This window comes from Tubulanus polymorphus, chromosome 8, assembly GCF_964204645.1.
Source record: "Tubulanus polymorphus chromosome 8, tnTubPoly1.2, whole genome shotgun sequence".
In the NCBI taxonomy this organism is placed as follows: domain Eukaryota; kingdom Metazoa; phylum Nemertea; class Palaeonemertea; order Tubulaniformes; family Tubulanidae; genus Tubulanus; species Tubulanus polymorphus.
In genome coordinates, this window is record NC_134032.1 from 13,008,381 (window position 1) to 13,029,816 (window position 21,436).

Genomic DNA, 21,436 nt, shown 5'->3' on the forward strand with positions numbered 1-21,436 from the left:
TTCTGGATTATGAACTCTCTACCGGCCGCTTCTATCTGATTTACCGATTATGCTATTCCGGGATAGGTTGGGCGTATTCTAGTCGTTACGAACGCACCAGAAGATATTTCCCGAATCAGTAGAAGCCAATCGAAACCTGCCCAAATATGTAAATTATCAGTTGGGACAAAATCCTACATGGATGTATGGGTTCGTACCAACGTACAAAATATATGAATACTTAAAAATGAATGCCTAATCACTAAAAGTTGATGGTGAAACTGGTTTATCTAACTGTAGGCCTACTATTTGCTCGCACGTCCCAATATCAAAGATAAATTTACATTATGAAGGGTATAGTGTCCTTCGATCACAACAATCGATTAGAGATCTTCCACACATAGAGCGAACTTCAGATTTCGTGTTAGTCTCGACTAGTGGTCGGCGCTAATAACCGCGCACTAGAGTTCGGTCTTAACGCATTTCACGGTGTCGACCATCTCAGAACAAGGTCCGAACTACAGCGACCGTTCTCAGTTAGTCGTGCTACAGTTGCGACTAACCGACATACGGTTTCGTTTAGTTCGCAAATAGTCGACTCACACCGATAACCGAAGTTCGCCTAGGCGCGGTTTTCCATGAAGATAACACGGATCGGACGGGCCCTCGCGCCGCGGAAAGGGGTCTACGACCGCGTGTGACAAATATTCCAAATTCATACCGCATAAAATGAACCCTCTTAGAGCTAGGAAACATATGCAAGCGGCGGCGTGTATTCCAACCAAACGCCTGCTCTCAGTTCCCCGTGGAAAAGCGCCTGTCACCATGGTAACGTAAGCAATTGCTGCAACTCAATCAATAAGAATTCGATTACATTCGTCGCTTGATTTTTATTCTTCAGTCCGATAAACGAGAGAAGGGGGCTTTTATGATCATGCTAGGGTAGTTTATTTTCATAAACATTTCATATTTATATACGTTGTGGTTATATGGTGCTGCTGGATAGATACCTTCCTCGCGAATCGTGTATGAACCGCTGTTTATTCGCAGCCGCGGCAGATTCTATGCTGTGCACGGCGAATGACAACAAGGTTTCGGTCAATTCTCGCAGTGATTGGCAACCTCAAACGCTTCTTCTGTGGCAATCGAGGATTCCACCCGTGGCAAGCGGAAGTCCACCAGGTGTGCTAGTAGTCGCTTGGTCTTCCGCGTTAGATTTCGTTCTTCATTTCAATTAAAATCGAATCAACCTTCATCTTAGATAAATCAATTATTCATGAAAACTAGGTACCAATCACTGAGTATAAAAATGAAAATTGTAATGTATATTACGGGATTAGGGAGAAACAAGGGAATACTCGAAGATGCTGATATAACCCTGAGTGGCGCTCAGCGGGTTGGGGGGTAAAAAAGCCTACTAATAGTGGGTTTAGAGAAAAGGGGAACCTCAAACTATACTAATACTTTCCTGATTGATGCTTTGTGGGTTGAGGGGAAAATTAAACTCCTTATTAAAATTAATCTCCCTCCCTGAGTGGCGCTCAGCTGGTTGAAAGATAAAGGATTATCGAAACGTTCTAATAATTCCTCGAGCTATGATCAGTGGGTTGCGAAAAAAGGAACCTTGAACCTACTGTTCATACCTAGAGTGCTGCATATTTACTTGAGGGGGAAATGAACCTCATAACTCCTGATAATTCCTTGAGTGCTGCTTAGTGGGTTGGCGGTTGGAAACAGTACACACACAGCACAGAAACGAATGTAAGACTAATTCCTAATCTTTCCATTTGCAGTGCTATGACAATCCGGTGTTTACATCGGACGAATGGATTCTGAAGTATGGAAACGGAGCTAGTCCAGTAGGGGTCGCCGCAATGCATATTCCGCCAAGTGCTCAAGATCGTCAGGATAGAACACCGTCGAACGACAACCTATCGGAACGGCCTCGTGCGGAGCGACCCGAACACTTGTCGCGTCGTCCCCGCACGCGAGGCGAAGGCGTCGACCACGATCGCCGAATTCCGAAAGACACGCCGCCGTCTTCTTCAGAAAGTTATCCGGACGGCAGAGACCGACGAGAGGGGGGTCGAGATGGGTCGCAGGCTCCGCGCGACCGGCACGTTCCGGAGGGTATGGGTCGCGGGCGCGATCGTCCGCACAGAGATGGCCGCGATCGTTACGCGAGAGATCAAAACAGAGATAAAGATCATAGGGGTCCGGAATTCGGTAGCGGGCGAGGTGATCGGACGGAGAGGGGTGACAGGAGGAATCGCGAACGCGGACCGGCGAATATTTCCGATAGACCGCGTCGTTTCGAAAGTCGCGAAAGAACGGACGGACCGCGCGAGAAAATAGTTCGATCGCGGGATCGTCTCGAGCGAATCGATAGCCGCGAAGGCACCGGTCGGCGCTTCCAGAGTCGGGAGCGGCTTTATCGACCGGAGAGACACGATTCGCGCGATAGTATCGACTCCCGCGGCGGAGGTGGAGGCGGGACGTACGACAGTCGAGAGCGTCTAGAAAGCGGTCGCGATCACCGCGATCAATCGAACAGGGACGAGCGATACGATTCCGGCGATACGATCGATAATAACAGAGACCGCGCCGAGAGGCCTCGATACCCACCACGTGATCACCACGATTCCCCGCGCCGTCGCGAGGATATTAGACCACGTGATCGCGGTGGCGGCGGCAGGGACCGATATGATAAAGGACCTCGTGCGAGACGTACGTCGGAATCTGGCGACCCGTATTCACCCGACTCGAGAGTACCGTACAACGATAATCGACGCTCGGAACGTCGACCTCGCCGTGATCGCGACCGGGACCTCGACCGGTCGGGGATCATGTGTGAGCGCGACGGACGAGGAGACGGAGATAGCGCCAGCGATCGCGGTAAAGAACCAACAACGCGCGATCGCCTGGACGCCGACAACAAGCCTTACAGAGACACCTCGCGGGAGAAGAGCGAATCGCGACGGGAATTGAGACCCGAGCGGGATAACGAGACAGGTATTGTTCGCAGTCAGAGTTGGAGAGGTTCGCAAGTCGAAGTGAGGGGCAGCAGCAGAGACAGTAGAGACGCGACGGCGCCGGCACAAATCCCACCCCAGTCGCCTCGACCGCCTATAACCGACGGAGGCCAACCCGGTGATAAAACTAATCTCAATTCAGGACAAAATATGAACATATCGCGATCGAATAGTAAACAATTTAGTCAAAATAACCCATCAGGCGGAGGGGCGAGTGTACTAGGAAATATATCTTCCAACGCCCATATACGAAATGGGACTATATTAGATAATGATAGTAGCGCTAGTGCCATCGGTAATAAAAGCGATCACCGTGCTATAATGAAACCTACATTTTCGAATTTAGATCGCAAAGACTCATCACGCACAAGTCATTTTCCATCACACAGGCAGCAGCCGGATACTGCTGATTTCACTCAAATCAAAGACCATCAATCAGGACCGGAGACTAGGGGTAACGATAGCCAAACTAGTACGGCAGCGGCGGCAGCAGCGGCAGTAGTAGCGGCGGGTAGAATGTCCGCGCGGCGACCGTGTCCACCTGGCGACGATCCCGATAAACCGAACATGCAACTAGTAAATCGAGCGTTAAAGGTATCGCAGCGAGCCGGTACCGCGACGCTGCGCCGCGATCAACCGGGTTCGGCCGCCGGCGGTGCCAAACCGAACGTAATATTCTATCAGAATCGATTCGCCGTCGTCGCTGGGAAAGATGGCGCCGCCGAGGACGAATCCGGCGCGAACGACGCGCACTTGCAGCAGACGGCGACAGGTGCGCGCAGGCCGCAGAGTCTCGGCACGATATCGCAGAACGATCCGAACGTCCCGATCGACCTGTCACCGGCGCCGTTCGGTCCAAGTTCTTCGTCGCAGTTAGCAAACAACCCGACGGGACCGAAACCGATGGATATGGAGGAAACGTCCGTCACGATGGACCAACCGGCGTCCGACGAGCAGAAAAAATCCTCGCCGAAAGTGAAAGTTAAAAATCCGAGGAAATCGTCGATTTTTCAAAAGATTTCTGACGTTTTAGTTGATAATCGTATGAAAAACGCGCACGGTGCCTCGCTATTACCGGGACAAGAGACCCATAGAATATTGAAACGAACGCTTAATATTATTTTTGTGACGATTGGGATCATTTTGTTCATTGCTGTGATCGTTGTGATAATATACACATCCGTAGGTAAGTGAAATAGATCGAGCACACAAGCGAGGTCACAACATTATTTATATCTCAACATTAATTAATAAAATGTATATACCGTGACATTTTTTTCAGGAATTTATGGGTGTTATTTTGGGGGATCATAATTACTTAGATGCCTGACGCTTGATGCAAGCCGATTTCGTATTCTAAACTCAGCCATTTTTCGTACTAACCACGACAAGGGCTAGTTTTGAACGGAAAATAATTAGAACAACATTTAGAATATGAATATGGAAATTTATCGCTTCTTATTTGGGAGCAATACGAGACTAATAATTGCTTCAATTTTTGTTTGTAGATTCTACTATACTTCATATTTGCAGATGGTTACTTTTCGAAATTTTCGAACAATTTCGATAATGAGTTTTTTCGCTGCAATGATAAAATGCGGTCGATCTCGCTTAGGTCGTCATCGGATAAATCATCAAATTAAGTCTCTACTTTTCTAGTCACAATTTGTTTTTCCAATTCAATTGACTAAGTGTAATAAGTCATCGTTTGGATAAGTCATCAACGTCATCCACGTCATTCCGATGAAGACCATTTAAGCTAGATCAGCTGTAGTTGATGTTAGCATCACGATTTTTACTTATATCAGGAAGGTGGGGGTGAAATTGACGAAGACAGCCGACCCGTTCATATTCCATTCACTCCCGCCTACCGATTTACATGATGCCCCTCAAACTTCATCCAGGAACGCGTACGCATCGATATTAATGTGCATCAGACTTCGTTTACTCCGGAGTCGATTGCCTCGGATCTCCGATCTGACTATACGTCACAATTCTCCCAGCTGAAATCTATCGTGATAAAGACCTCACCTGATACAAGCTCCGACCTCCTCGAAATTCGCGTACCTCGGAGAGAGAGAGTTGTATGGTCCCGCGAGATCCGAGGCAAACGAAGTATAACATATGTTTATATTTTGTGATTGATGAGTTCGTGAACTGATTTTAATATTCTATGTTCCAGCTTGTGAAACAATAGAAGCATCGGACAATTTCTAACAATAATGAATACGATTATTCATATTTATCTATTTCATGTTCAGATTTTCGTACGCTATCGTGATATATGTACATTAATAGTGACAGTTCGTAAAGTACATACGTGCAATCCAAATAAAAATACTCCGACATCGATTCCATTGTCGGACTGTAAAAGAAAAATTTGCCATACTCGGATTGTCGAACGCAAATTTCTCCGACATTGGGAGATAAGTTTATGAATCGTTATAGTACTTAAGTATCCTTAGGAGCATAAAAAATGTGTTCCAAATTTGATTGAAAATCACCACAACTTTACGAAAGACCCACTTTTGGTAACGCCATCTGTTGGCCGAGTTGGTTTCGCAGATTTTCCATTTTCAAAATTAGTGAATCGTAGTACCTCAGAACGCAAACTAGACATGTTTTAAGTCAAACAATGATTTATTGGTAAAATGAAGGATAATTGGAGGAAAATCTATCGTATAATATTCAAGTAATTCATATTCCAGATAAATTAGTTATCATTATATCTCACAGATAACTGATAATTTACTTCGGATAATGCAATTATAATTTACGCTCGAAACTCGACAATAAAATCCATCCTTGTTGATAATTTTTAACCACGGATCGCGGCAATAAAGCGAGTAAATACGCGGAAACCTGTTGCACATATTACGTATAGGGACAGCTGTCGTATTGCTAGTTAACTATGCGGGTATGTTTATAACGGGGAATATACCGCCGTACAGGCCTGCCAGGACTGCCATTACCGATTACATCGGATACGTCCCAAAGGATATCATTATGCGACGGAAGATCGTATTGTTTTACCTTCGTTGACGCGTCATTAGAAAGTACGGATTATAATACGTCGTAAGGTTGTATAAACTGAGGGTAAAATCGCGATAGCTGCGAACGATTATAGTTGGCTATAGATACGTATGTTGAATTCAATAACAACCGCCTGGAATCATTGAATAAAATAATTGAAAGCATTGTGAACTACATTCAAACGATAATAGACTACAGTTTATTATTAAAACCGATCACGGGCAACTAAACTGAAATTCGTGATTTCTTTGGTGTAATAATAGTTATTTCGTCATCCATCAGAGTATTGGAGCTTCTATGTAGAGCCCTTGCACATACGATGACGTCATAAAAAATCCTATATCGATTCTATAGAGATCGTGTGCGTGTGACGTCATAATTTGTACCGGACTGAGTCAGTGATCGAATCTGTACTTGTCAAAACGAAAGATATACTTGTAGATCTGCCGTGCGCCGAAGTACAAGTATTTATAAACGGTTAGATTGGGTTATTGTTAAAATTGTTTAGTTTTATATACGATAAATTCTGAAAAGCAAACATGCAGCACAATCAGCAGCCAGACGTCGAGTATTTTCCGAATAAGAAACCGCTGGACATCGACGACACGTCCGTCACGATGCAACCGTCGATCAACGAATCGAAAACGCAAATCCACGTGAAGAAGGCGCGAAGCTGGTTCAAACGGATCAATCACGTGCTGGAGGATAAATCGAAGAAGAGTCTGACGACCGAATCGGACGCCGGTAGTACGGTCGTCGATGCGAATAGCGGGCATCACCGTATTCTGAAACGAGCTTTGAATATCATATTCGTAACGATCGGGGTGTTCCTGCTGTTAGCCGTGATTGTAGTGATCATATATACTATCGTCAGTAAGTGCATCAGTTATATATACATGAAATTGAAAGAGGTTTTTTAGTATTTAGTAAAAAACCTTATTTGGAATCCTGTGGAGTTGAATGATTATAATGATGTGTGTAGCGTGTAGCGTACAGTGAACGGGTGGTGGGCTCCGGGTAGCAGCAGTCAGCCAGGGCCAAATTCGGTTTTCGTATCTAGTCGACCAGTGGTCGGAACTAATAACCGAATGCGCTTAATTTCCGAACTATTTCCGGAATATAGTTCCGACTAATTAACATTCGGTTTCACTCAGTTCGACTTATAGTACACTAACTCCGATTACCGAAGTTCTCCGTGGGTGAACTATGGTTTTCCAATAGTGGTCGGATCTGATAACCAAACGCACAATAGTTCGGTCGTAACGCATTTCACAGTGTCGGCCATGTTGGAAATTGGCCCAAACTACAGCGACCGCGCTCAATACCGTTGCCGACTAGTTCCGACTTACTGACATCGGTTTCACTTTAGTTCACCCCGTCTTTCGCGTAGGCTTACTGCGCTCTATAGTCAATCCAGGGTTGTATGCTTGAATGCTGGGCTCAGTATCATGCGGGACAAAATAATCCTTGGGAACATTTTGAAATTTGATACGGTGTGTTTCTTGGTGTTCTGCTTTCCATCGACCAATAGCGGAAAGAAACCCCGAAACCACTTGTAATGTCCTTATATAGACACTCAGCTCTCCGATATCATTTTTTCTAGCCATTCGCAGTTTTCGAAATACGTTTTTTATAGATTTCGTCGGAAACCCAACTAGGACCTCAAGACATTAACTTACATTCCGATGATTCCAGGTCGTTCTCACAATTTCTGATTGAGGCTTACTAGAATTCTTGAACGTTACATTTTGAAGGTCGATAGCTGCGGCACACATTTTTATTTATTGTCGCGCGGTCGTCACATTTCATATTGCAGCTGCAAATCCTATCATTGCACCAGAACAAAACAGCTGTGTCGACGTTATATGTCTCAAACAGATGTAATTAAATCTATAATGAAAATATAGGCTACATATGAAACTATTATAGTTTTCGAGGGTAGTAGATCATTGTTTTAAAAAAAGAAATTAAAAATTCCTCCCTCCATCAATATATTCGCAATAAGACTTGGGGAATTTTGATATTTTTGATAAATATTTTGCAAAAAGATATCAAACAAATATAAATGAACACTATACGCTTTCCGACCCGAATAGGTAAAATGATCAAATGGACCATGATTGAGGATATAGCTGCCTAATAGAAAAAAAGACATTTCACCAGTCGGTTTATATATGAACTCATATTACGTGCAATATGTTCGACGGTACTGGCGCTCGGCCATTTACAAATTTTCTATCGTTGCCGCCGAATAGCGGTATAGAGAGGATATTAGGAAACTAACTAGCCACGATTCAGCGGTTATATCAGAAATCCCCGGGGAAGCCGCGCATTTCACTAATGAAAGTTTTATCATTAGCGCATACAATATACATATGTAAATGCGTGTCCCATGTGTCCATCGCCGGAATGTATATGACGACTACTACCAGTAGCTGTTCCGCGTGTGACGCCATCCGATCTTTCAATATAAGCTATTTAGATCAAAGATGTTTTCGCAGAATTCAATCAGTAAACCGCTTAACGCATATTTTTATGCCTTTTACTTATAACATCCTCGCCAGGACCCAGGTACACATAAAGACCAAAAAAAATTATCGGGAGGTTTTCAAACTCCGAGGGTTTAACATGAAAATCACGTATATATTGCTAACCAAGCCGTAGTAATGCGGAAAGGCTTATGGGTTATGACTTCTTCACCCAGTCCTAGAAGTGGTTGTAATCACTCTCCACTGCTTAGATCCTAGTGTACCCAACTGAGATAACTTCATACACTTAAGTCTCGGTGAAATGCCTTCAACACTTCTTTAGGTCTAGTAAACCTCGGCATGCGATTTCTATGCCTATACATGATAAGCCGATGAGCCTTGTGTAATGAGTTCATGTTGCAGGGCGTTACCGGTAGATGAAGGGCTCGAGGGAAAGCTGATGATAACGAGCTTCTGTGATGATACAGATGTAAAAAAAAATGTCGTCATAGTTCTACCGATATTGTAGCTGTATATGAATATTTAAACGCCTAGCCCGATATTGAAAATTCATCATGTTGTCGTTAGGCGACACGAAAAAAACGACTAGTTCAATATGGAAAATATCAGTAGAATTCCTGCTGCCAGCCCGAATTATTGGTTATTTATACAGGATTCGACCATTTCCTCGTTATTTGATGTACGAACTAACGACAGGAAGTGAGGAGAGGTGGCAGCACATGACGGTGCAATCATTTTTCTATCATTTAATATACATTCATACTTCATTTTATCTATTACAAAATAGGAATCCTTCCCCATTTAAAGGCACGCATCAGAACATATCAGTCACAATCGTTGGTGAAAAGGTCAACCATCGGATCGAGTGTAGATACAGTTCAATGTATCACGTTTGAGTTACTGGACCCAGGTGACAGCTGGCTGACATCCGCGATGGTTTTTTTTTTAAATCGTCGCTATGTCAGCTATCCGCTGTAACTCGAACTGAAATTTCCAGGAGCTCCTAGTGACATCATTTAGACCAATCACGGCCGTAGGATTGGGCCAGCCTTACCATAGATGTGGTCCCATTGATTACACCAGGTGACCAGCTGTAAACCAATCGTTGTCCATGGTTGACCGACCAAAGTGACACTAAGGTGTGGCAGATACTGATGTATTTTCACGATCCACGAGGATGTCTGAAGTTAGCTTCTGAAAGTTTCGAGATTTGTCCAAAAATTCCGATCTCCAGAGAAACAGTAATGAATTGAACTCATTACCATAGGCATGGCTTATTTGTTTACAACGAGCCAGTAGTCCAAACACAGACAGGATCAGTCAAAATACTCAGCTCGGCCCGTATACAGTTGTGAGTTGGAGTTAACTAAAATCAGTTCATTTTCAATGAAGAGAATGTTTCAACTCAGAACCGTGGAACTGGATCCCTACAGTTAAAGGTTTAGTTACGAAGTTGATATATAAATAATTCCTTTTTCTCGTGTCTCTTCTATTTAAGTTTTCAAAACTAGCTATTTCATAACACTAATGATATATTTTACATACGTAATTTCACGACTCGGGCTACATCTGCCGCAAAAAAACGTTTTACCCAATATAATTGGACAATTATACATTCGACGATAATATCGAGGCAGCTGCTCGGTTAGTTGAAACCGATGCGCTATTTGGTTATATCAATATCACCATCGCGCGCTACTCATCGATTTCGGGAAGAAGTAGTAACACCCATCGTGTTTGAAAACCTGACGCGAAAATATATCGTTTCAAAGCTGATTCGATACTAACAAGTGTATATACGGTTTGTATGTTATAGAGGTTGTGGCGCGCCATACTGGCGACTGACGCTCTTAGAACAAATGGTTCTTCTGAAGAACTGTATGCGGTTCTTTAGCTTGCGTCTGTGGAGGAACCCTATAGGAACCTGTTCTTCGAAGAACCTCTCTAAGGTTTCCCGAAAAACTATCACTCAAATGTATAGGTTTCTTCAAAGAACAAATCGTTGTATGGAAGAATCTCGGGTTTCGACGAAAAACTTTCAGTTCTATTAAGGGGGATGACGTTTAAGTTTTAACTGAGGTTCATATGCATTTGACAACTAAGTCAGAATGAACTTATCTTAACTCACAACCGTGGAACTGGATCTCGGACTATTACTACCGTAGAGGGTCTACTGCTGTAATATGGCCATGCTCATACAGCTAGCCTGGTACGAACGTATGCATAACAGCAATGAATATTTTACGAATACACAAATTACCCTAGTCTTGTGGCCATAAGCAAAATTGATGGCCGCCATAAAAAGCGAGCAAATACAGTACAGTCTAGGCACTAAATCGTTCGATCGAAACAATGACATAATATTTGTGTAATTGTTGTTTGCAAATGCGATCACGTGACTGCACAGACGAATCGAGTTTTATGGTCGATGTTAACGACTTTTCCGCGGTACATGAAGGTAGTGTAGTCTCGATCGGTCGTCGTCGTTAGAAATAATATCGCATTGCTTAATAAACTAGGTTGACGAATCCACTAATATATGTATCGATTTCTCAGTCTCAAACCACGCCTTCAGGCGTTCGCCATTTTTTCAGCCCCATCAGCGATCACTTGTTGAAAGTGTCTGTGACGATAGAATGACTTATATCTACACTGTTAATTCGTTTAGAAATAACGTTTTTGATTTTAATTTTGTGAATTTTGTGGACCCACGCGATGCCTTGTCGATCGAAAATTGGAGAATGGGGTGACAGAACACGGTATCGAACGTCTAAAAGATAGTATTGAAAACCCCGAGAAAAGAAAAATAACTACGGAAAAGGGTTTCTTTTAGTTTGTGATTTATTATAATAACATGAATCTGATAATTTAGTTAATTATTTCCACAATGAAATAACAACATGCCATGAAGAGATATACAAAATATGCAATTATGAGATATTCTAATATCATTTGGAGGAGATTAAATGAAGCCAACAAAGCCTCATAATAGTCATCTTCGAATAATGCTGAAGATGACTATTAGGATTCATGATAGTCATCTTCGAATGCTGAAGATGACTATTAGGATTCATGATAGTCATCTTCAAATGCTGATGATGACTATTAGGATATAGTCAAAATATCGAAAATAAAGAAAAACCTTTTGGGCCTCGATTTTTCAAAGCGTTGAGTTTTCTTTGTGTCAACTTGGAAAGAGTGTTTCGTTAATGATTGTCTAAGGGGTAGATCCGGGTAGATCCAGGTAGATTGATGAAACAATATTGACGCCACAAGGCCCTATATGCAAAAATAGCGTTTTATTATTGTCATTGTATAAACATAGTTATCTTAGAATTGAGTCACGGTTGGACTCGGTGGTAGATTGCATGCGCCGGTGGTTGAATGAGAGCGTTTCGCATCAGTTTTGAGCTGGCGGCATATATAGACCGGGAACTGTGTCCGTATCTATGGCAACAGCAGTTCATGGCTCTTACTCACGAAGGAAAGAAGATTAAACAGATTGCACATAGCGTGTTCGGGGACTTCTGGATAGACTTCGGGAGAGTCGCGCAATCTTTAGCGGAATCGCTCATCATCAATAATTACAAGATTAGATTGGATTACTCAACTCGAAGTTGAAACTCATTTAGAATCGCTTTACAGCCGAATTTTTCCGATACCGAAAATTCAATTTGTCTGGGCGTCGCTCATTATTTCTATAACTATTTTTCGGTCAGAGGGGGTCGTGCGGGTACGTTCGCGTTCCTATCAGCGCATTTGCTAATTACGAAATCTTGCCGGGCGCGATCGTTTGTGTGGCTAAAATACGAATCCAGATATTCTTTAAAAGGATCTATAATATTCAGTGAATTTCTTTGGGAGGAATGTTTAGGGAGGAATGATAGCTCGAATCCTTGAACAATTAAACCCTCTACGCGTGTTACAAAAACATTTTTGCCGAAAATGGCTCGATATAGCGTTTGAGTTGAAACGTCAAATCCTCTGATACTTTTCCTTTGTACTGTGGGTTCTATTCTTCAAATTGGGCAGTCAATTATCTATGAAAACAAAATAGCTCGTCCCTACCCCAAAAAGCTTGATCGACAAAAAGAGTATTGTGAATGCTAGTAAAACAAAGAGATCGCGCGATGGGTCTCGTGCAGCGCTTAAAGTGATGCCGAAATAAGAGAACATTTCAGAGTGAACTACTTTGCGTTATTACCACGCTAAATAGCATCCCAAACACCTGGCTGCCTCTTTTCGAGAATGACATAAAAACTCATTAAAGTTTCATCAGCAGGCTTGTATTGTATTCATAATTAATGTAACTGTAACTGTAGTTTCGTGAAACTGGACTCAACTGACCAATAGGGTTGATCCACACGCAATATACTTAACCACATGTGTCTATGTATGTATATATTCAACTAAAAACTATTCTATTCGTTTCAGATATTCAAGTCCCATCCTTTAATGTCCTCACAATCTATGTGTAATACCAATGAAATTATTCTTACTTTTCCTATTTTCGATTCTAAAATAGTTACTTCCTCTGTTTGCCCCTTGGCACTTTTCAAAGCCTATTACGTGATTTTAGTATTTTTGTCTTTTCGCATTTTTTTCTTGCTTAAACGTAAATTTATAATTATTTCTATACTATTGTTCATTTATTTTATTTTTTCTGTTTATAGTCGACAGTCAGTCATCGAGTAATTCTACTCAAGGTACAGTGTCGTTACGTTCTATCACATCAGTTCTTGCATTTGGAAATGGGTTTCTCGTATAATATGCCTATACCTATCAGACCAATCGCATCAGTATCCTCTACCTAATATAACATGCACCCCAAACAATAAACAATGACATTGACTTAGCTACTCCAACCGTACACGGGTCATTTGCTCAAAAGGTTGGTTACAGTTTAACCAGTGGATGAAGTGATAATTTAGAGGGTACCCGACGGTAAACTTAAAGCAACCTTCTGAGCAACACTGACCCTTTCGCTGATATATCCCGCCAATTTCTTCGGTAAAATTTAGATTAAATGGTATTTTTGTCTCGTTTGACGCCGGCTATGAGTTCTCTCCTTATTCAATTTATGCCACCATTGCTATAACAAAATATACCTCGTACACCGGTGCTACCACCATTGCGATGAGATATGGCTTATCTTCTCAATTTTGTGATCCTACCACCATTGCCTCTGCGCGATATCCCTTATCTCGAACTTCTGGTTCGGTCACGATTGTCCCCCACCTATGGTTGATACGCGTAGCTCTACGTCACTTGGATTGACATAATTCCTGCGGGATTGGTTGGTAGAGGTGGCATTTCCTAAGCAAAATGCCTAACTTTGCAATAGCCCCGTTGCCGAATATACAAATGTATAGTAGCAACTGGCAAGAATGATCGTTGCAGCGAACATAGTAAAAGATACCGTTTCCTGCAAGGAAACTGTCTTCATAAAAATGTACAGAAAAATATTCCCGACACATTTCTCACCCTCGCAGTCGCATTGGATAAGAATACGCAAAGCGATGTCCTATGAATACAGAAATCTCTCAAGGATCCCGATGCGAGAGTGTGTCACTACTTTGTCGTGGGATTGTATCAGTCTGCAGCCTCTGAACCCTGCAACCCCCGTCAAACAGTCATCCTTACTATCTCCCAATTTCTATCGTTCAGGGTATATCTGACAAATTGTGATCGAAATGATGAACCAAACAATGTCTGAGGGGTGATGGGTTCAAACTGTAGTTTGATACATAAGCTTTCTTATATCGCACGAAACAAAAATCAACCTTCAAAGTTTCCCTCTTCTCCGAAGCCTCTTTGCGAATTTCAAAACTATAACCGATAATTTGCAATGATATGAACAGTGATACAGGGGCGGATCTAGGGGGAGTTCTGTGGGTCTGGAACTCCGCCATCGAGGTTATCCTTTCACCAGGACGGAACTCATCCTCTCTGAAATGATTTCGGATGGATTTCTTCAAAAATATCTAGCACCGTGTATGGGATCTGCCTGTGGCCTTTATAGGTGCAGTGGCTGCCTTATCTTTTCATTTTTCTAGATCCGCTCCTGTGATAGTGTTTGAATAATGCTCTCGGCTGTTTAAATAACGCTTCATGAATTCCAGTTTGTAATCGAATTATTCTCATTTCAGTGGTCCCTATCTGCAAGCCAAAGAACGAGACAACACCTAATAAAACATGTGTGTAATTAAAGGTTTCGGGTTTCTAGGTTACGGGACAAACAGCGCCGCGCAAGAGTTTTTTGTTTAGATAATGGGACAATCGTCGCGTGTCGCAGTCGGTTATGTAATCTACGATCCATATTAAACAACAGCTCATTCCACAGTTCGTGGTTACGGTTAAATTTACATGTAGTGAAATTTTCAATGTTGGCAGTACATGATTCCGCTTGTGGCAGGTGAGGATCCACCAGGTGCGCTACTGTGCACAAGGATGAGGCATCGGTGCTGGTTTTCTTCTCTTGATTTTGATCGAGTTGGTGGCGAGTCCTCAATTGGTAAATATTTACTCAGAACCGTGGAATTAGGTCTAGGGATAGCGTCAGGATAAACCCTAACACACAAACTGTGGAATTGAGTGAAAAAATGGAATTATTGCTACAATGTTTAAACGAAGCTGATCGGAGCCTCTGTGACATGTATATGATTGTCTGGGATATTTTTTTCATCTGGTTTTAAGGAACTGTATATAATCTATATGTTCGTAGTGTTTAATCAAGCCTTAATTTTGAGTCACCTGAAAAATTAGCTAACGAAAAGTCGTATTGCTTAATTCTAATTCCCAGCTGCCTCTTCCAAATAATTCGTAAGTATACGCATTCCCGTGCGAACATCTCTATCCTTGCTCGCGTATCGAGGTTTTGAACGTTCATCCGACAAAACTAATTCTAAGCCCAACGTAGGCGTAGGCACTGTGCAAAAACGTTAAAAATCATTACAACCTTCACAAGCTATCATTTGCGTGCATCATATTCATCTCCGGACAATGTTGAACTCAGTTACGCACACGGCTAGGAATAAGCCCAACGCGCACGATACGGAGAAATCCAACATGAAACAATCGAAAGATGTTTAACAAATGAAACATTGGTTGTCCGGCTAAACGATGTAAAACGTGAAACACTTTTACTTTTATGCGTACAAGTTCTTGTTTCGCGTTTCGCAGAGCGCCACATCAAACAATGTTAGAACATGGCGAAGATGTTTCGCACATGCAGATACTGCGTTGGGCCTTATAAACAGGGGTTAATGAGAAACCCGAGTGACGCCTACTTCTTTACTCGGTAATAATGAATTCTCTTTATTAGCTGTGTAGAGTAATTGAACTCGTTTATCTTCAGCAATAACATCAACTTAGACTGCACTTTATGCGACAAGGATAGCAGTGGTTCTAGCACATCCATTTTTAAGCAGTTTTCTTCATTCAAACTTGTCTGCTTCGGAGTTATCTCATGTTTTAATTTAGACGTGTATTATTGATTATCTTGATCAGTTTTTATGAGCGATTATTTTCAAGTTTTGGAGATATTTGAAGAGAGATGTATCTAACGTATTGATATCTAATTTGAATGCATGTTCGAAGGCCTGGCTACACTACTGTGTTACAGGATTTCACTAATGGCAATCGAGTTGGCCTAATCGCCAGGGCGTAAGATATCTTCCAGATGCTAAACTTGAATTGAAAAAGAAAGATATTGTTAAGTCAAATCCAAAAACAGCGGGTGTATCTGTAGCAGATCGCCCTGCTGATCTACGGTGACACGTACAGTCAAGCACGCCATCTGGTGGGATATCTAATCGCACCCTGTTCCTCATTTGCTGTTAGCATTTTCTTCTCGTTTTTGATCCATAAAAGATTTTCATATCAAGCACTTGACGGGCACCTTGCACACAGCATCTAGAGCAGCAAAAGGTCTCCGAGTTAAAACTGATGAAAGCCATCATGTAACACCTTTTCTTAAGCACAATCTTTTTTAAATGATATTCATCATCCTCCCTGGGCAGGGATTCGAACCTGATGGCATCGCTAGACTTAGCCACGACACGAACCGGGTGCACGGGTACATGCGCAGCTTTGCCGCGCGAAAACTTGCGGCACCAATCAGATTGCTCGTTGTATAATCGCTGAGGCAAATTTCAGGGAAAAACTGAGTGGAAGAACCCGGGTTAAAAGAAAATTGGATTTCTGATTGGCTAATAATGACATCATCTAAGCTGCGCATGAAGCTGCGAGCCCGGGCTAATGTGGCAGGGGTTTGTGCCGTGGCCGAATCAAGCGATGCTATCAGTTTCGAATCCCTGCCGGAGGAGGATGGACATCCATATGATTTTGATCGATTCTGTAAATTAATGATTGGATGATTGTTTCGGCAGTAGAAGCTAATCTTGGAGCATCGGATCGTAAAGCCGAAAATGCGAATGATATAGAGGTTTTTGCACGTTACGCCATTTAAGTTTTTTGCCAACCAGTGTTGGAGTCTTTGCCATATATGCATAACGAAAAGATTAATAAAATCTCGAGGGTCTGTCAATGTAAATCATTTATTGTGTTTGCCAACCAAATATGGTTTGTGTTCGCCAACTGCAAGACCTCCATAAATATGAATCAGATTTTCGGTTGATGAAAAAGAACTATTACTATAATTTTGGGACAGTGTAAATTCGGGAGTTCGAACGCATTGTAGGCCCTCTGGCAAGCGTAAACTGAGTGAAATGCGGCGTACGTTTCTGCAGCAAATTAAAATACATCAGGTCTATCTGGCGTGATCTGTCCCCGCTGTACGGAGTTCGTAATCTTCATCGATTTCTCATCAAATAATCTGGCATTGTCATGGTAACTCTCGGCCTAAACACATTTAACAACGTGTATAGCATCGGGTTAGAATACACGATGCCCTTTTTTTCTAAATACTTCCTGGCCGTTAATTGAATCGATCTTGATCTTGTTCTTTTAGGAAAATCGGAAAGCAAATCAAACGAGCAGTATGAATCGGGTATGTATGTATAACTGACCTTACGGAGCGTCTCCCTACCTTCCCATTGAGATTGCCCTTAATCCCATACAGCAAAACCGACACTCTAGGAAATTGCATATTTTCGTGAATATTTTTCCATAAAATTTGTTAGCACCGAATAAGTGAGAGTCGGCCCTTCGAAGCTCTGCTTAATTCGAGGATTGCCAGTTCTGTTTTTTAGACTGACACTGACATTGGAACATCCTTTATAAATATAAAATTTGTTACGATTTCTTCTGGGAATAAACTATATATCTTATATTATATTTTGTACCGTGCCATGCGATCGAACCGAATAACTCGGCAAAATCCACCATTTTCCATTTCTATAAATGTAATTTCAGATGAATCATCGGGGTCAGGTGACCAGGTTATATTGGACACGTTGATTCAAGTGCCTTCAACTATCAAGCCGCCAACGCCTGGTGTAAAATTCGATCCGAACCCGGAAGTACGGTCACTTCCGGAAAATAGAAACTTCAACTATGTATATCATAGTAAGCAGCATTGACCGCCGTCGCAAATAAAACAATACTATGCCATTTAACGATGCTGCCACAACTAAAATTGGAAAATGATTACAACTTTAAGGCTGGAATCTAAACCTACACCGACACGAATATACAACGGTTGTGGCAATCACACACGGGATGATTCTCTGTCCATCGAAATCGGGAACAGAGTTTAACGATAATGCCAAGAACTTACGTACAATACTAATGTAGCAGCTATTCATAATGAATCGTATAGTGCCCGAGTTGGAATCTAAATCTGGAGTTTGCGCCATCGTCCCCCAACGAATCAAAGAACAACCTAGTGGGATTTTAGACTGGAGACGGGCTTTGGTCGTAGGTAAATCACGAATATGGCCTGGTCATAGCGTATAAGATCAACCGTTAACGATATTCTTAATCGTCGAACCAGTAGATCAGATATATACAGAGATCATGCAAAATAGGAGAAACGCAAAGTTTATTGATGCGTAATTTCTACACCATACCACCGCTGAGCTAAGGACAAGATTCGTCGTCTTTTATTTGTTACTCGCCATGGACAATTATAATCCGACGTGCTTCGAACGACGGACTTGCCCATGCGCCACGATGCGTCGCGTATAGTTTGTGAATGTATAAATGATACGTGTATTTTATTTTTTTTGCTAGAATGTAAATATACTTATACTATCCTATACTAATATCGACGCGATCAGATCATATCATAAAAATAATCTAATATCAAATTACTACTGTAAACGTATTTGCACCACGCGAATTTAAATCGTTCTTCACGTGATAAACTGAATAGATATCTGTCGTCGTCTCCTTTTGTCGTTTAAACACTAATGACATTTTCTATATATGTGTATAATGTTCATCGTTTTTCCTCTTTAAAAGTGGCCCTTAAATAACGATATAGTCCTGTCTTCTATGAAGACAAGTGCATCTACGTTTAAGTAGCTGTCTCGGCATAGTAAACTCCGCATAAGGCGTAATACGAATATGTCTCCGATCATCACGAACCGCGTGTTCAAAGTATTTTGAGTTCACATTTCTTACCTTATTTCATGGCTCCAGAGTTATGATTCAGCATTACGGGGATAAGTGCTTTTGAGCCACCGTCATTGTGTTCTGCATATAGCTACCCAATTCTTTCCGACAAGTCGCCAGTGGCCGACTGAACAGGGAAGGCAAAATAACAATAATGGTTGATTCAACATGGTCGATTCGATGTCGTAGTCAATCGGCCCGTCATCCGGCCAAACCTTTGTGCGACGGCCTGTGATGTCATTTACGTCAGATTTCAAGATAAATTCAATAATATAGATTGAGAACTTCTAATGTCCAATTCCATAGGTTCTCGCTTAGATTTGACTAGAGATAATAAGATAAAATTCCACTATGTACAAATAAAAAGAATTCTAAAATCGATAATTTATTTATTCAAAAAATCTAAAATGTAAAATACACGACGTTTCGATCTCACCCTAGAGATCATCGTCAGGGTGAGATCGAAACGTCGTGTATTTTAAATTTTAAATTTTTTGAATAGATAAATTATCGATTTTAAAATTCTTTTAATTTGTACATGGTGGGTTTGTATCTTATTATCCGTTAGCCACGTTTGAGTGTGGTTATCGCGCTACTTGACTAGAGATGTCTTCATCTCTGCAGTTATCGGTCGTTATCTATTTCTTTGATTTCGATGATTCAAATTTTTAACGATGCGTATATACGTAAAACCGCTACAGTTTTACCGGCCCTATGTTAAAGAATATTGAAGTCCTACTTTCGCAAGTTGTGGACTTACATATTTTTTCAGATCAAAAGTATACGATTTATTCGGAGTTTACTATATTTCAATTCTCAGTCACGTGACCCGAAGAGCGTGGATTCAAGATTACTTATTTTAGGGCGACAGTGATGTATGGAATCGATAATTTCTAAAACTGTATCTGATTCAATTTCTTCTTATTCGAAATCGATATCACAAATATTCGTCTTCCTCTTTGGGTTCCGGGGGTTCGAGTACTGATGGGATATAGAGCCAGCTTTGACGATGAATTCTGTGAATGTTCGTCGTATATACATATACACATTACCTACATATACATACTGAATTGGTGCTATGTTCATTTCCTAGGACTCTACTGCATCCCCCGCCAACCTACGTAACGTGTTCTTATGTGAGGCTGACCGATCATCGAAATTCTTCAAATTTGCATCTGGGGCCAGTTGCACAGTGGCCCTGACTACGTGCCATTATTAGAAATTCAAGAGTAGTTACTTCTCGAAAAATTATCAAAATACTCTCAAAAGCCGGTTGACTTCTAGTTCATTTATAATTAAACTACTATTTTTCGATGTCAAATCGCGGTGAAAACTACCGCAAAGGGCGACACCAAATTAGTCAGGTCTGAGTTACGACTTAGATTAAGACCAGTCTTCTGAGACGATCTTAGCTCTAGGGCACAATCTAGCGACTTTTTTGAACCAGTCGTGATTTAGGACCTCTTTTGGAATTAAATCACGACTATGCGGGATCAAGCTTGGCCCGGGTTGTGAAATCTCCAGTAGTGAAATAATCGACGGCCTGGAACCACGACTGTAGCACTTCCTTCAGATGATATTCAATGTTATGGTGTGAGTCTTGACGATCAGTGTTTTTGAAAGTGTACTGATAAAAAATGTCTAATGTCTGGTGTTTATATATATATATATAAAAGTTCATTTTCATTGAATAATACATGCGTGAAGTCCAAATAATCGTAATTTTAGGGAGAAGTGAGTTGAAAATAAACCATCTGTTGTTCGGTCTGTGAGATGATGACGTACGGTGTGACGGGTGAATGGACGTATGGTCGCGTCTCGAACGAACATGCCTTAAGATGAAATGTTACATATTTTACGCAAGTTTTCCTCGTCAATCCACGTGTCACGCTATGTCATTGCAATTTATGTATTCACGCGCGACTCGTCGATGTTCAGGTCTAAGTCGATTTGTCTGTTAGTAAGTGTATTTTCGATGACCCGCTGTACGAATTCACGCATTTTGCACGATTATTTCTTTTTTATCAATCGTCGGATCGCAACGAAACGTATTCCTTGTTGTCGGTCGAAATATGACATCGAATTCAAACTAGCATGGTCGTAGAATGATGATTGAAGCCACGTCATTGATCGAACTCGTTTGCAATGTCGATATTTCTATAGTGTAGTAGGGAAAAATCAGAAATAATACCTACCAGTGACGTGAGAACGCTACTGCGGCTATCGAGGATTCCGCAGGTTCACAGTCTTCCGAAAAACTAAAAAAAAAAATCAATTATCAATGAAAACTATACAAAGAATTAAAGTCAATCTTATACGTATCCT

At 41.6% G+C, this 21,436-nt stretch overlaps 1 protein-coding gene across 2 annotated transcripts; it reads left to right on the forward strand.

The window, feature by feature from the left end:
- The first annotated feature begins 6,268 nt into the window (after nucleotides 1-6,268).
- LOC141909697 (uncharacterized) lies at nucleotides 6,269-19,487 on the forward strand. 2 transcript variants are annotated; one of them, XM_074800271.1, is made up of 4 exons: nucleotides 6,269-6,917; nucleotides 13,207-13,239; nucleotides 17,505-17,543; nucleotides 17,909-19,487. In XM_074800271.1, the coding sequence occupies exons 1-4, from the start codon at nucleotides 6,584-6,586 to the stop codon at nucleotides 18,073-18,075; spliced, it is 573 nt and encodes a 190-aa protein (XP_074656372.1). In that variant the 5' UTR covers nucleotides 6,269-6,583; the 3' UTR covers nucleotides 18,076-19,487. The 2 variants fall into 2 exon arrangements, with proteins under 2 accessions (XP_074656372.1, XP_074656373.1); XM_074800272.1 differs by lacking the exons at nucleotides 17,505-17,543; nucleotides 17,909-19,487 and adding exons at nucleotides 14,683-14,730; nucleotides 16,406-17,489.
- Nucleotides 19,488-21,436: the final 1,949 nt, after the last annotated feature.